This window comes from Bos javanicus, chromosome 1 (assembly GCF_032452875.1).
Source record: "Bos javanicus breed banteng chromosome 1, ARS-OSU_banteng_1.0, whole genome shotgun sequence".
Taxonomy (NCBI): domain Eukaryota; kingdom Metazoa; phylum Chordata; class Mammalia; order Artiodactyla; family Bovidae; genus Bos; species Bos javanicus.
In genome coordinates this window covers 58,965,546-58,983,088 of record NC_083868.1, presented here as the reverse complement: position 1 = coordinate 58,983,088, position 17,543 = coordinate 58,965,546, and the positions used below count along the sequence as shown (strand labels likewise).

General features: G+C 38.2%; 1 protein-coding gene across 3 annotated transcripts in view; it reads left to right on the top strand.

The window, feature by feature from the left end:
- CCDC191 (coiled-coil domain containing 191) overlaps positions 1–17,543 on the top strand; it is a 98,896-nt gene that overhangs the window by 12,048 nt on the left and 69,305 nt on the right. For all 3 annotated transcript variants that reach the window (XR_009738307.1, XM_061427093.1, XM_061427089.1), the window contains exons 4-7: positions 1,987–2,130; positions 5,384–5,562; positions 7,029–7,252; positions 10,249–10,399. Coding sequence is in view for 2 of the 3 variants with exons in the window: in XM_061427093.1 (XP_061283077.1) it covers positions 1,987–2,130; positions 5,384–5,562; positions 7,029–7,252; positions 10,249–10,399 (698 nt within the window). In the remaining variant the exon portion in view is untranslated. The remainder of the gene's footprint in view (positions 1–1,986; positions 2,131–5,383; positions 5,563–7,028; positions 7,253–10,248; positions 10,400–17,543) is intronic.

Here is a 17,543-nt window from a genome sequence, read left to right as displayed (position 1 = left end):
CCGGCCATCTTGATTCCAGCTTGTGCTTCATCCAGCCCAGCGTTTCTCATGATGTACTCTGCATATAAGTTGTTGGAGGCAAAAATGGCTCCAGTCACTGCCAGATATCCACGGGGAGGCAAGTTCATCTCTGATCTAGAACCACTGCTCCAACCCTGATCCCTGCAATACTTCTTCCACCTCATCTCCAGCAACCCTCACTTCACTAATTCCTCCAGCCATTCCACCTTCTGTTTCTCCAGTACGCTAAACACTCTCCAGCCTTAGGGACTTTGCACTTGTTTTTTTCTCTGCATGGAATCATGTTCCCTTGCCGGGGTCCAGCCCCGGCTGATCCAGGGTATTCGAAGGAGAGACGGCCTAGGTGACTATTTATATGCTAATTAGAGATATAAAGAGTAATAGAATGAGGATAGCTCAGTAGGAAAATTCAGTGGAGAAAAGAGGCCGAGTAGCTTGGTTTACGCAGAAAATCAATTTAACCCGTGACACCAGGTTAGCTCTGACCACGGAGGCCGCAGGCGCCCTCTCGAATAGCGGAAGATGCCCCACCTTAGACACCTTCTCGAGTGGGTCTTAGAAGCCCAGGCAAATAAATGGTCGCAGAGGATATCCACGCTCCAGATGGAGACTCAGCCAGAAGTTAAAGGGAAGAATGACATGGGGAGACCAAGTGTTGGTGAGCAAGGCCCGTAGCTTTATTTTCAACAGGGGTTTTTATACCCTAAGTTACACGTAGAGGATAATAGGGGATGCAAGGTCAGCAGTTTTTGATCCTTATCAAAAACCAGGGTTTCTTTCCTGCAAATTTATTGTATACAAATGGTTTAGATGATTTACATCATCTTCTGGCCAGAAGGCCTATTAACATTTTATGACTCTTGATAAGGACTTATCAACAAAGACTTATTTTCTCTAAGAGTAATTATTTTAAGGTTTGGCGCCATCTTCCGAAGATAAAATTGCATTCCTATAGGGTGGATGTGTAATGGGTTTACAACAAAGGAAAGAATTTATTACCTTAAGGGTCTAAAGTTACTAACACCAAGGCCACTACTTATTTTTTCTACATACCAACTATTAATTAATACATATTCAAGGATACAATTCAGGGGATGTGAAAACTTGGCAGCAAGCATTGGCTCATCGATGAAATCTTTTACTAGTTTTATTCTGACAGTTTCTAACTCTCTGAGAGGCTCTAAGCTATTTGAATATCTTAAGCCTCCCATGCCTCTAGAGGCTGGGAGACTGTAAACAATCGTATGTATAGCTGTAGGAGTCAGGGTAAACTTGTCAGGTGAGTTAGAGAGCCATCTGAGGGGTTTGGATTTAAACACTCCTAATTGCCCAGGAACTTTATTAATTGGAGCTGTTAGTTAACTCTTTGACAGAGAGAGCGAGATGGTGGTAGGGGACAGCCCCCAGTAAAGTCAGAGGTGAGAGCACAAAGCAATAAAGTAGGCAGACTCTGGTTTTTTGGGGGCAGATGCTCGAGAATATCCGGGGGACTCCTGAGGCTCGATCCCGCCTTTGCGTATGTCGAGCCTCCTTCCTCATGACCTTTGTCACGAGTGGAGTTGCCTCACCGGCTCCCGGCATTCCCTTATATAGCCATCTGGCTCACTCCCTCACCTCCTTCCCTTCTTTGCTCAGATGTCTTCCCAGTGAGGTCTCCTTTGACCACCCAATTAATTTAAAACTATCAACACCCGCCTTCCATTTCTTGTACACCATTTCTCCTTCTCCTGCTCTGTCTTTCTGACTTACTGGTTCTTTGTCTCTCTTCCCCAGTTAGAATGTAAGCTTCAAGGTGATGGGTTTCATTTTCCCTGTTTTGTTCACGGCTATACTCACAGTATCTAGAGCAGTATTTGACACATGATAGTGCCTCAAGAAACATTTATTGAATGAATGAAGATAGCAAATGAAGAAAGTCTCTGAAGTAACTGAAATATTAAAAAGATGTCTTTGTCTTATTGATAGCTCAGGAATTGGTCAATGACTGGTTAGACACCAAACTTAAGCAAGAACTAGCAAGTGATGGGGACAATGATGCTGAAGACACTGTGTCCAGTATCCCTCCTGTGCCAGAAGCCAGTGGACATTTGAAATATGACAGGTTTGATGGTAAGAACTTACTTGATTGTTCTAAGCTTTAACATCAATGATGGTTCCAAGAAATCTTCTTAATTGTTCTGAATAATAAATAATATGTTATTTGACTTTTCTGTCTTTTGCTTAGTTTTGTAATTGGCTTTAAGTTTTCTTGATTCACTTTAAATTACTTATCTATAGGTCAGTAAATTCGTGGTGATTTTTAAAAATTAAAATATTATATTATTTGTAATTCTTCTTATGATTGGGCTTCCCTTGTAGCTCAGTTGGTAAAGAATCTGCCTGCAACACAGGAGACCTGGGTTCAATTTCTGGGTTGGGAAGATCCCCTGGAGAAGGAAATGGCAGCCCACTCCAGTATTCTTGCCTGGAGAATCTCATGGACAGAGGAGCCTGGCGGGCTACAGTCCATGGCATTGCAAGATTCAGACACTACTTAGTGACTAAACCACCGTGATTATAACAGCAATTAATGCTGATTAAGAATGTTTCTTTCCATTGGATGACCGTTTACTCTGATGGCTGTTTCAATGTTTTATCATATTTAAACACTGACATACCATTTTGTATTTACAAAATGTTTCAAATATCTTTATAAGGGAGGTTATTACTTATATACAGAGCCAGTGTCAGACAAGGTACATAGCTAACTTGTGAGGGTTCATCAGTTGTACTCCGAGTCTAAGATTTCTTCTCTAAGCATAAGGGTAGGCATAGTGATGGTGGTGGCTGCTCCCCTTGCATGACTCAGGCACCCCTGGTGAACTCATCTTGCAGCATTTCCCTTGTTTAGGACTCTACAGTCACAGAGGCATGAGCTCTTAAAGTTAAGGGACTCCTCAAGATCACTTAATCTGATTTACTCTCTTCACCCCCTCAGACAGAGGTTCTTCCAAAGTGTCCCTTACATGGGATAATATAATCTCTGCCTAAACACTTCCAGGATAGAGGGCCTGCACTCTGGGAAGAGCCCATTCATCTGTTGTGAGGCTCTAATCTTCATAAATTCTTTCTTTTTTAGGAAAAATTAGGATTTTGTCCTCATCTTTTACCCTTTAGTGCAGCAGAAAATATTGATATCATTTTCTCTCTCTCTCAAGAATAGTCTTCTCTTTTTTTGTGGGAGTTGTAATCATATCTGAACCTCCATATAGGTCAATGTTCCTAGGTTAAATAGCACCAGTACTTTCAGAAGTTCTTTATATCTCATTGTTTCAGATATACTGATTGTCACCTTTAGATATTTTTCTAGTTTAGTGATGTTGTTATTAGAGTGAAGCATTCCAGTACTTATTATTTATTCTGAAGTGTATCTGAAACATAATGAAACTGCTACTTTCTTTCATATGGTGCTAATAGATCTAATTATATCTCTACTCAGATGTGTTATTACCTTCTAGTATTGTACTAGGCCTCACTCATTTTATGCTTATAGTGTTACTTTTTTGGGGGATCAAAGCATTGAACAAAAATATTACCTAGCCATTAAAAAAGAATGTTTATCAAAATTATTAACTAACATATGATTATCTCAATAGGTAAAGAAAAAATACTTGACAAAATCAATTCCTGATTAAAACTCAGCAATCTAGTAATAAAAGGTAAATTCTTCAACCTGACAAAAGGCATTTATACACATGACACATACAGAAAACAAATACCAAAATGATGAACATAAATCCTACCTTATCAGAAATTACATTATATATAAATGGATTAAACATTCCAATCAAAAGATGTAGACTGACAGAATGAACTTATAATTATGACCTTACTATATGCTGTTTCAAGAGACACAATCTAGGGTCAAAGACACAAACAGGTTGAAAGTAAAAGGATGGAAAAAGATGTACTGTGCAAACAATAACCACAAAGGAGTGACAGCAGCTTACTAATCTCAGAAAAAATAAGCTCAAGATAAAAAATTGTTACTCAGGACAAGGAAGGGCATTCTATGGTAATAAAAGGGTCAATCCATCAAGAAAACATAACAAGGATGAACATATATATACCTAAAAAAAGAGCCCCAAAGTAAGTGAAGCACAAACTGACAAAATTAAAGGGAGAAATAGATCATTCAGAAATAACACTTGGCGACTTTAGTACCCCATTTTTAATAATGCATAGAATTAAACAGACCATCAGCAAGAAAAATATTCAGTATCACTAGGCATTAGGAAAAAGCAAATTAAAATTACAATCAGTAACCACTATGAAACTATTAAAATGGCTTAATTAAAAAACTGATCATACCAAGTCTTGGTAGGGATGTGGAGAAACTGGAGCACTCCTGCACTGCTGGTGAGAGTGAGAAATTGTATAACCACTTTGGAAAACAGTTTGACAATTTCTTAAAAAGTTAAGCATGTACTTATCATATGATCCAACCATTCAACTCCTAGGCATTTTCCCAAGAGAAAAGAAACCATATATTCGTACAAAGACTTGTACACAAATGTTAATAACAACTTTATTTGTAGTAGCCCAAATCTGAAAACAATCCAAATGTCTATTCCAGATGAGAAAAATGAATTAATTGTGGTATGTCCATACAGTGGAATACTACTCAGCAGTAAAAAGGGATACACTATTGATACAACAACATGAATGAACCTCAGAATAATTATACTGAGTTTAAAAAAGCATGGCCAAAAAGAATACATAGTATATAATTTAATTGATACCAAATTCTGGATAACATAAACTAATCTTTTGGCAGAAAGCAGGGCTGGGATTATCTTTGGGATATGGTGAAGAGCATGGGAAGAACTTAGAGGAAGAGATTGCACATCAGCATGAGGACCCTTTTGCAGCTGACAGACAAATTCATTATCTTGATTGTAATGATATTTACTGTATCTATATATGTCAAAACTTACTGTAGACTTTAAATATTTATAAGTTTATTGTATGTTAGTTATACCACACTAAAGCCTTTTTTACAAAGAGCACTGGAGTCGTCAAGGACGTTTAAATCCTTGTAATACAAATGTAAAAGTAGTATCTTTTAAATTTGGCAGCGAGGAAGTTAGTGACTTGGGTGAAGGCAGTTCCTCATGAGCGGAGGTTTTTTCCTCTTAGTTGAAGGTAGTTGCTGAGAGTTGTACTCATCCAATTGGCATTATCAGTTACTATTTATTGAACTCACAGCTTTGTATTTTTATTGTACCAGGATTATTTATATAAATATGGAAATTATACTAAAATTAAATTTAAAAAAATTCTTTTGATTTTCCCTTTTTTGTTGTTGTTCTGTTTCCCCCAGATTTATGTGGTTATTTGGAGGAAGAAGATGAAAGTACCACTGTTCAAAAATTCATAGACCATCTGCTCCATAAAGACGTGGTGGATTCTGGGATATTGGAAGATCTTGGAATGAATGAAAACCAAGACAAGAAGCGGCAGAAGGATCCTCGTCTTACCATGGAGATGAGACATAAGCAGGTGGGAGGGAAAAGCAAAATTAAAATGGATAACAGGAAGCAATCTTGGTGTAACACATTTAATAAGCTTAAATAAAGACTTAGGCTTTATTGTGAAAAAGGGTGCCATCTGTGGTTTGGTTAGAAAGAATAAAAATAAAATATAAGAACTTCAGAAGAAAAATAATGCTCATAAACTGAGGATAGGAAACAATTTAAGAAAACCAAAAAGAGGAATAATTGATTTTGACCAAGAGAGTGGTGAGCTAAGCTTTATTAGTTTGGATGTGGTACTTCCCATTATAAATATGTAGATTGGGTTTTGCTTGAATTTGGTTTTTGAATTGCAGTGTCAAGATATTAATATCACGAATATTCTGGTGAATGTTATAATGATAATTCTTTTCTAGACAGTGGAAAAATTTACTCATTTTGTGATTATAATTTGAAAGGGAGGACAGAGCTGAATTAAATCTAGTTCATCTGTTTTGAATTAGAAAGGCATATGGGAACTTTCTTTTCTCCAAAGGGAATAGTAGGTTATAGGAAAAAGATTCATCTCAACACTTTGTAGAGGAGCTTCAGGAAGTCAGAATGACCAAGTCTTTCCCATATGTCCAGAACCAAGACCAGACTAGAATTAATGTCTGTATGTGTGTGTGCTGTCTTTTTGTAATACTGAATTTCTGATTACTTTAAACCATAAGTTATGCTGAAGCAGCACTAAGGATGTTAGAAAAACTGGGGTAGAAATATGAGCCTGGTTGGGATTTATGAAGAAAGATGGGGAAATGGCTCATTAGCTAGAAGTCTTGTCATAGCTGGAGAATAAGATAAGGGTAAAGTTAAGTGAAACAGGAAGGAAAGGACCACTCTCTAATTCATAGCTAGTTAAGCCTCTAAAAAATTAATGAATTTGAAATAAAAATGATTATGCTTATTCAGAAATGTCTGTGAGGTTCATGATTTTGATTTCCAAATATGATCCAGATCACTGATAAATTTAAATAAAGGTAGAATTGAATAAAAGGTCATGATGTTTCTGAAGTCAGTAAATATACTGACTGTTCTAGCCTTTACAAAGTAACCTATCAAAAATACCCTTATCCTTTCTTAAATTATAATTAGCGTACAGACAGAGCCTAAATAAATAACAGTAATGTACACCTTGGAAGATCTTATGGATAGGAAATCATTACTAAACAAGAATCCAGAACTTAGCATACAACCCATTCGATTTCAACTTTTTCATGGTGCAGATAATTCCCAAATTGTCTGGGGTTGTCTTTCCTGACTTCATTTAAAACTTTGTATTGGCCATTACCCAGTAAACAAATGAACTTCCCCTCTTTTTCTGATAAACAGTGGGGTTCTGGGCCGGCATGTTTCAATGTAGTTGTATTCTGAACTTCAAAATGTGTTCTTAGGTTTTGCATATCCCTTTCTACTTGAAAGGCTGCATCTCAACCTTGATGTATTCTCTTGAAGGTAAAAGAAAATCGCTTAAGACGTGAGAAAGAACTGGAGCGCCAGAGAATTGAAAAGACCCTGAAAAAATCGGCGTTCTTAGAGGCTCAGTATCTGGTGCAAGAAGAGAAGAAAAGGAAGGCTCTAGAGGCCAAGAAAGAGGAGGAGGAGATTCAAAGGGAGATGGTAAAGCTGCGGAGGGAGATAATTGAGAGGCGACGCACAGTGGAAGAAGCATGGAAAATGTAAGCCAGCTGTGATAAGCAGCGTGAAGTTTTTTTATTTAAGCAGTCATTTTGGAAGTACTCTATAAAGTTTTTTAAAATGTACCAACAATGCAATAACAAGACACAAAAGAGAAATCGCCCACTCTTCCATCATCTTAACAAGTTAGCTATTTTCATTTTTCCATGTTTCCTCCTGGTCTTGGTTCCTTTAGGTACTTAATTGCAACCATAAAATACATTTAATTTGTCTTTCTGCTTGTTGTAATTACCACATTGCCTGGAGTCCAAAGGTCTGTATTTTACTCCATTGAGTTCCTATACCATAGTTTATGTAATGACTTCCACTCCTCATACTGGTAAGCATTTCAGCTAATTTCAGATTTGTCACCAGTACGTAGTTCAGTGAGCATCCTTAAGCATAGAGTGTTTTCATTCTTTTGAATTATGTTCTTAGGTGTGTAATTACTGAGTTAAATGGTATAGACTTTTATGACTCTTGAAACATTGCCTAATTCATTTCCCAATGGGTTGTACTTATTTACATGATTGCTGGCAGTGGGCTGCACTCAGCATTGGGGGAGGTCATCACTTTCAATATTTTTACACTTCTAATGGGTATCTTGTTGGTTAGTTTGCATCTGTTTGTGTACCTGAATGTTTTTAAGGTTGAAAATGTTTCCTTATGCACATTTTCTAAATTTGCCTCATTCTGTTGTGAATTGCCTCAGTGTCCCATCTTCAGATAATCATACAGAGAGTCACCATGGCCTTACTGCCACTGATAAAGAAAAAAAATATCTGACAAAAGAGGGAAATCAAAATAGTCCTCACAGGATGTAGTACTGTTGTGGGTCTTTAGGCAGAGAATGAGCTTCATAAGTGAAATTACTAATGTATTTATTCTGAGAAACAGCACTGATGCATAAACTACAGAAGCCTAAGGACAATGTGCCCGAAGTGCCTGAATACTCAAAGCCAGGAACACCTATTAGATAATCTTTTCCACCCCCATCCGCCTATGCAGCTTTTCCCCCTGTGTTCCTGATTGCTCTCATCCCACCCAATTTAAATCAGCTCAGCAGTGGACGTGCGTTTCATTCTTTCAAGTGCCAGGCTCAGGCCTCCTCCAGATGCCCTTCCTTTTAGAAAGCAATCACCAGTGTTTTAGTGAGTTCTTGCTAAGGTCAGCCTTGCTCTTCAGATTGCTCTCAAGCCCTGACAAATCTGGGCTGACCTAAAATAAATTGTGAAAACAACATTTGATGGTAGCCAGAAGCTCTGCTCACAGTGGGCACTCCACAGACGTTCACTCACCAGACATTTCTCTTAAAAGTTAAAAGCTTATCCACAGATACAGTGAGACAGGGAACATGCAGTCCTTCTAGGTGAACAAACTGATTTAAATGTTCCAGAAAGCAATTTGGTGATAAACTATAAGAGCCATGAAAAATGTTATTATCACTTGACCTGGAAATTCCAGTCCTAGGAAAACTACCCTAAATAAATAATCAGAAATCCAAATATTTATACACAAAGATAGTGAAAATAACATTATAGATAGTGATAAATATTGGAGAAATTAATAAATACTAGTTGTACAATGAAACAGCACTGACGTGTTATCAGTGTTTTTTTCTGGGTAGAAATATGTAAGGCGAACGTGCTGACCACTACACTCTGGAAATGTTGCCTGGGTAGAAATATGGATATCCTTTATACCTCTCCAGGTTTTCACAGCGAGCAGATACTGCTTTCATAACAGATACATATTTTAATGTTATTTTTAAAAATTAGAGCCATGGTATTAATATTAGAACTGTATTTCTTTTAATGCCCACTGTGACCTGCCGGTAACTATCTAATATAACACTGTTATGGCGTTAGTAAGTTCGGAAAATCAGTGAAATGTTATTGTTGGTAGGGCTTTTTAATTTATTTGTAAAGTGGCCTACATCTGCTCCATTGAATAGTTTCAAAAGTGTCTTCTCTAAGAGGTTTATTAATTACAAGGGGAAAAATAGCAGCTTTACACTGGAAAAGCTACCTTAACCAAGTGATGGTTCATATCCCTAGTAATAAGATGTAACTTTGGGTGCTCCCATAGGATATATGATAATTAATGAATAAATGTCTTTAGATTATTCTGGCATCCCTCTCTCAATTTGAGTTTCCACAACTGTAAAGTGAAATTCAGAGAGACTAGGTGACTCTCCAGAGTTTTCACAGCTGGCTGTGGCAGAGCCCATGAATCCTGATTCCTGGCAGATGCTATCTCTACTACATCACTGATAAAATGTATACCTTATACATATACACATACCTGTACAGTTTAATACACTCCAATAAGAAGGCAGTGGTTAAGAGCTGTCTTGGATTGGTGAGGGTAAAGGGATGACCTGAATGAGAAAGAAAAGATAGGTGGGTGAGCAAGAGAAAACCAGAAATTTGAGCAAAAATGTTACTAAGAGATTCTTGTTAACTTCCCTGAAGTCCTTTTCCTCTTTGTTATTATGTTCTATTTTTTCTCTTTTCAATTATTTTTAAATTAATATAATTATATTCTCTCCTTATTCAGTAACACCTGATTCTTTTATTATTTTTCTTCCTAGAAATCTTGTAAAAGCCTTATGATAAAAATCTCACTCCTTTCTTACCTGAGGGTCCTGTTTTATCTCCTCTTGTGAAAATAGAGAGAACTCATGTCTGTATCAGAGCATATCTAATGGTTGTTATCTCTCAAATTTTGATCAGTATTATTCAATGTTAAACTCAATGAATACACTTTACTAAAATTTCTATAAGGTTTTCTACTTTGCAGAATACAGTATAACAATGTTATTTCATTTAACTGTATTTTATAAAAGAATAAACTAACTCAGAAAACTCACTCTGTAATTTTAGGCCCAGATCTAAAATTCTCTACCTTCTGATGGAAAATTCAGTGTTCATTCCACTGTGATAGATTCTAATCAAGTCTATTGTTCATACATGTAGTTTTTAATTGTTATTAATAGAGAGAAGAAGAAGCAAGAAAATGCTCCAAAAATTCCAGAGAAAGGCACGTTTCAAAGTGTTCATATTCTTCTTGATGAAGAAAAAATGGCAAAAGAAAGAAAGAAGAAGCTGAAAGAGTTATTAATACAAACTTTCAAGGAAAATCACCAGGTAGGAATTGTAACATCACTTTATTCAGCATTCTGCAGCATAAATGACAAAGGGCTCCATCAGAGATGTGACAGTGTAACACTGAGCCCAGCTGAGTCTTGTTACAAATACCAGAACTGCCCACACCATTTGCTCTGTGCTACCCAACTGACTTAGTACATAAGGGAGCATTTTGATCTCTTATTCAGGGGCTATTCTTACATACTCTTTGTGATCCTGCGAAATTGGGGTATGAATTTGGGATGTCTATTCTAAATTACCCTTTTTGGAGTAGTGTGTAAGTACTAATGTAGATCTCTGGCAGTTTGCAAGCATAGCTTCCACTTTGATAGTCTTAACTTTTATTCAGAAGAATTATTCAGAAAGTTACTTGCCTTTTGGTAGCTCAAATCCTAAACAGTAATATATCGGTGCTTCTACTTTTAATGGCATGTGTTTTATTTTGCTCTTCTATCACTTTCTTTAGTTCCACTTTTTGTAAAATTAACTGGCCAATTTTTTATTGACTACTGCGCATCCTCCCCAGGCTAGTTAGACAGAAATATTTTTCAATAAAGTAGGATCAAAGGCAATATAAATTTGGGGCTTACAATGTTTCAGGTAAAAAGAATTCCTTGGAACATTTTTAAATGAGGTCTGATGAGAAAAGACAAATACCGATGTTTTATGTCTCCAACAGCCACCCCATGGCCTTGGGCATTGATGAAATTCAGTGAAAGTTAATGGAATGAATGTACAAATGAATGGATTTAACAAGTGAAAAGAACGTCAGGAAGAGATTGCGGGAGCTTGATAAATGTTGTTGTTTAGTCCCTAAGTCATGTCCAACTCTCGGCGACCTTGTTGACTGTAGTCCTCCAGGCTCCTCTGTCCATGGGATTGCCCAAGCAAGAATACTGGATTGGGTTGCCATTTCCTTCTCCAGGGGATAGTCTCTATCTAGGGATTGAACCTGCATCTGCTTAGCAGGCAGATTCTTTACTACTGAGCCACCTGGAAGCCCTGCTGCTGCTGCTAAGTTACTTCAGTCGTGTCTGACTCTGTGCGACCCCATAGACGGCAGCCCACCAGGCTCTGCTGTCCCTGGGATTCTCCAGGCAAGAACACTGGAGTGGGTTGCCCCTAGGATAGACTAAAAAGGCCCCAGAAATCAATAGCAGGCATTTGGATATGACATGGATAACTAAGATATGAGAGGGAAAATAAAGTAGTCAAAGCAATTCTTTAAAAAAAAAAAAAGAGCTAGACATGTTTGATGGCAGCATTTTGGACTGTCAGGCAAGAAGTCATAACTATTCAAACGTGAAACAACAAGAGTTTGGCCAGAGTTTTGGCTTTAGGAATAGGCAAAGAAAAGCATAGTAGGAGGAGATATTAAGAGTTGGGATTAACATTTTGGGAAAGATTGGCAAAGACTGCTCAATGCTGTGTCCTCTATGAGACGAATGGAGTTAATGTGTCCTCCTGCAGTAACAGTTCAGATTTCTGAAAGCACATTGAAAAGGAACTAAGTGTAGAGCGGGCTCTCTTAAGAGGACATCAGGGCAAAGGGCCATGCTTTGCTCCAGCCAGTGAGGGATGGATAAGATGTGTGTTTCCCATAACATTATTTTTTAATTTCATCCAAGTCCAACTATGCAAGAAGTGATACAGTCATCCATTGGTATTCACAGGGGGATTGGTCCAGGATCCCAAGTATTTACCAAAATCTGTAGATGCTCTAATCCCTTATACAAAATAGTGTGGTATTAGCATATAACCTATTCACGTACTTCTGTGTGCTTTAAATCATCTCTGGATTACTTAGAACACCTATGTAAAAAATAAACAGAAACCTGAATTAAGTAGAGTCCAGGAGACCAGCAGGGGGAGCTTTCATGCCCTGTGACAATAGCAGAGCCCAAAGAAGATAAACTATTTCCTGGCAAGAACTGAGCCAATGAAAAGCCATGAACTCTGCTTACTATTGGGGTTTGATCCCTGGGTCAGAAAGATTCCCTGGAGAAGAGAATGGCTACCCATTCCAGTATTCTTGCTTGGGAAATCCCATGAACAGAGGAGCCTGGTGGGCTAGAGTCCATGGGGTCGTACGGAGTCAGACACGGCTGAACGACTAGCACTTTCTGCTTACTACAGCCCTCCCAACATAATCTTCCCCTCTGTAAGAGTTCTTCTCCCCTGGCTATGAAAGAACTTGAACATGGCTCACCATGGGTACAGATCCCGACTTACAGTTCTCTACTGATTCCAAATAAACCCAGAGTTTGCTGGAGTAATACTTGGCAGTCTGTTTGTTCCACGTCAACACCTAATACAGTATAAATGCTATGTAAATAGTTTTAAATACAATGTAACTGCTATGCAAATAGTTTCCAGCATGGCAAATCAAGTTTTGCTTTTTGAAACTTTCTGGAATTTTTTTTCCCCCAATATTTCCTATCCACAGTTGGTTGAATCCACAGCTGTATTGCTTGGAGATACAGAGGGCTGACTGTATATGTTTCATAAAGAAGTGCTAGGTATGAATTCTAGATACATATAAAGAGTTTTACAAAATTAGTGGCCTACTGAAACAAATTACTCAACTTTAAAAGGGTCAGATGGTATATTTAAAAATGAGACAATAAATGATCTATACTTTGCCACAGACTCTGCTTGATTTGAACATATATTTTTGAATCTTTATTTTGAAATAATTTTAGACGTGCAGAAAAATTGCAAAAAAAATAGTACATGGAGTTCCTGAATACCCTTCACCCAGCTTTCCTCAATGTTAACGTCTTATGTAACCATAGTACAATTCTCAAAACTAGGAAATTAACATTGGTAAAAATGCCATTAAGTACAATTAGCAAGACTTATTAAAATGTCACCTATTTTTCCACCAGTGTCCTTTTTCCGCTTCAGGACTTTATTTGTGGTTTCATGCTGAAGTTGCTTGCTGTATCTCCTTAGTCTCTTCCTGTTTGTGGTCATTCTCCAGATTTCCCTTCTCTTTTATGACTGACATTTTTGAAGAGTACTGGTCAGGTATTTTGTAGAATGCCTCTCAATTTGAGGTTTTCCGAAGCTCTTCTTAGATTGAGATTATGCATTATTGGTGATAACACAATAAGAAATGATGCTGGTCCGCTCTCAGTATAATATCAGTTCAGTTCAGTCGCTCAGTCGTGTCCGACTCTTTGCAACCCCATGAACCGCAGCACGCCAGGCCTCCCTGTCCATCACCAACTCCCGGAGTTCACTCAGACTCAAGTCTGTTGAGTCGGTGATGCCTTCCAACCATCTCATCCTCCGTCATCCCCTTCTCCTGCCCTCAATCTTTCCCAGCATCAGGGTCTTTTCAAATGAGTCAGCTCTTCGCATCAGGTGGCCAAAGTACTGGAGTTTCAGCTTCAGCATCAGTCCTTCCTATGAACACCCAGGACTGATCTCCTTTAGGATGGACTGGCTGGATCTCCTTGCAGTCCAAGGGACTCTCAAGAGTCTTCTTCAACACCACAGTTCAAAAGCATCAATTCTTCAGAGCTCAGCTTTCTTTATAGTCCAACTCTCAGATCCATACATGACCACTGGAAAAACCATAGCCTTGACTAGACGGACCTTTGTAGGCAAAGTAATGTCTCTGCTTTTGAATATGCTGTCTAGGTTAGTCATAACTTTCCTTCCAAGAAGTAAGCGTCTTTTAATTTCATGGCTGCAATCACCATCTGCAGTGATTTTGGAGCCCAGAAAAATAAAGTCAGCCACTGTTTCCACTGTTTCCCCATCTATTTGCCATTAAGTGATGGGACTGGATGCCATGATCTTCGTTTTCTGAATGTTGAGCTTTAAGCCAACTTTTTCACTCTCCTCTTTCACTTTCATCAAGAGGCTCCTTAGTTCTTCTTCACTTTCTGCCATAAGGGTGGTGTCATCTGCATATCTGAGGTTATTGGTATTTCTCCTGGCAATCTTGATTCCAGCTTGTGCCTCTTCCAGCCCAGCGTTCCTCATGATGTACTCTGCATATAAGTTAAATAAGCAGGGTGACAATATACAGCCTTGACGTACTCCTTTTCCTATTTGGAACCAGTCTGTTGTTCCATGTCCAGTTCTAACTGTTGCTTCCTGACCTGCATACAGGTTTCTCAAGAGACAGGTCAGGTGGCCTGGTATTCCCATCTCTTTCAGAATTTTCCACAGTTTCTTGTGATCCACACAGTCAAAGGCTTTGGCATAGTCAATAAAGCAGAAGTAGATGTTTTTCTGGAACTCTCTTGGGGTACGTAATCTTTGTTTTTGTTTTTGGCTGTGCCATGTGGCTTGTGGGATCTTAGTTCTTCAATGTGGGATTGAACCCAGGCCCTCAGCAGTGAGAGCATGTAGTCCTAACTCCTGGACTGCCAGGGAACTCCACATAATGTTAATATGTCTTATTTCTGTTGATATTAACCTCAGTCACTTAAGATTGTGTCTGCTGGGTTTCTCCACTGTAAAGTCACTATTTTTTCCTTTGTAATTCATATCTTAGAGGAAATATTGTGAAACTATGCAAGTATTCTGTTTATCCTTAAACTCACTTACTGATTTTAGCATTTATTGTAACTTCCCTGTAACAATAATTTATGTGGTAGTTGTCTAAGGATGATTTTGTATTTCCCTCATCTTTTCTCCATTTATTCATTTAGATTCTTCTAGAAGGAAGAACTGTCCCTTCTTCCCCATTTATTTATTTACTCAATTTTTCAGTTACCTATTTATATTAGTATGGACTTGAGGATATTTACTTGATCCTTTGGATTATATTCTAATATTATTGTTTACTTTGTTTTTCAAATTGTTCTAATCTGGCCATTGGGAACTCTTTCTGGTTGATTCCTTTGCCCTTTCAAAATCCTTTCTTTCTGGTACCATAGGATATTCCAAGCTCATGTTATACTTTCCCTGCCCTAACTCTGTAACCAACCACTTCTACTTGGAACTCTACTTCCATTTGTTGGAGAATATTTAGAAACCAAGATCTGGTTACTAGCTGTGCTCACTGCTACTGGGATATCATGTTTTCTGGGCCCTCTTGGCAGACAGATCTGGGAAATCAATGTACATACACTAACCTACACATACATGCACATTATATTTTTTTCTGTGTCTGTCTGTGTGTATGCACGTTAAAATCCACTAGTTCATACTGAAACATCCAGTTCTGCTACAACAACACAGAGGACACGCTCTTCTTCCCTTCCTTATTTGTAACTTTTTCTGTATCTGTCTATCTGTATATTAAAATAATTGTAATAACTTCAACCCTAATCCAGCATCATAGGTTTTAGTGTAGCCTTCCCCCTTGCTTGTTTATACCTGGAACTTAGTATCTAAAATATATTTATTTAGCCCTTGTTGTTGTCGTTCAGTCACTGAGTTGTGTCCAACTCTTTAAAACCCCTGGACTGCAGCATGCCAGGTTTTCCTGTCCTTCACTATCTCTCGGAATTTATTCAAACTCATGTCCATTGAGTCAGGGATGCCATCCAACCATCTCATCATCTGTCGCCCTCTTCTCCTCCTGCCCTCAATTTTTCTCAGCATCAGGGTCTTTTCCAGTGTGTTGGCTCTTCACGTCAGATGGCCAAAGTATTGGAGCTTCAGCTTTAGCAGCAGTCCTTCCAGTGAATATTCAGGGTTGATTTCCTTTAGGATTGACTGGTTTGACCTTTGTGCAATCTAAGGGACTCTTAGGAGTCTTCAGCACCATAGTTTGAAAGCATCAATTATTTTAAACTGTTTTATTGTTTAATTATTTTATTTTAAATTATTTAAAACTATTTTAATCCTGTATACTATAAAAGTAGTTTTAGAATTGGTAACCTATACTTCTGTGGAAACAAGTTTACTGGTTATTGTGTATATTTATACAGCTATTTTTTGTTTTCAGCCTTATTCAGCCAAAATTGTTTTCTAAAGTTACCTAGGTTGGTTCTTTACTACCGCTTCCCCTTTCATATGATTATGTTATTCATGTGCTTTATTGTCAGTGAACCTCTTAATTTCAATGTTCCAGTGGATGTAGGTAAAACTGAGACGTGGGGGAAAACCCACTGACCAGACTCTTCATGCCTTTGCATAGACTTGACTGGAAACAGGATAGCCCCTGGTAAGCTCCACCAGAGTTAGCAGGTCCTCTGGGCGCACTGGTCATAACAAACACCCTCTTCCAACAACACAAGAGAAGACTCTATACATGGACATCACCAGATGGTCAACACCAAAATCAGGTTGATTATATTCTTTGCAGCCAAAGATGGAGAAGCTCTATACAGTCAGCAAAAGCAAGACCAGGAGCCAACTGTGGCTCAGACCATGAACTCCTTATTGCCAAATTCAGACTTAAATTTAAGAAAGTAGGGAAAACCACTAGATCATTCAGGTATGACCTAAATCAAATCCCTTATGATTATATAGTGGGAGTGAGAAATAGATTTAAGGGCCTAGATCTGATAGATAGAGTGCCTGATGAACTATGGACTGAGGTTCGTGACATTGTACAGGAGACAGGGATCAAGAACATCACCATGGAAAAGAAATGCAAAAAGCAAAATGGCTGTCTGGGGAGGCCTTACATATAGCTGTGAAAAGAAGAGAAGCAAAAAGCAAAGGAGAAAAGGAAAGATATAAACATCTGAATGCAGAGTGCCAAAGAATAGCAAGAAGAGATAAGAAAGCCTTCTTCAGTGATCAGTGCAAAGAAATAGAGGAAAACATCAGAATGGGAAAGACTAGAGATCTCTTCAAGAAAATCAGAGATACCAATGGAACATTTCATGCAAAGATGGGCTCGATAAAGGACAGAAATGATATGGACCTAACAGAAGCAGAAGATATTAAGAAGAGGTGGCAAGAATACACAGGAGAACTGTACAAAAAAGATCTTCACAACCCAGATAATCACGATGGTGTGCTCACTGACCTAGAGCCAGACATCTGGAATGTGAAGTCAAGTGGGCCTTAGAATGCATCACTACAAACAAAGCTAGTGGAGGTGATAGAATTCCAGTTGAGCTATTCCAAATCCTGAAAGATGATGCTGTGAAAGTGCTGCACTCAATATGCCAGCAAATTTGGAAAACTCAGCAGTGGCGACAGGACTGGAAAAGGTCAGTTTTCA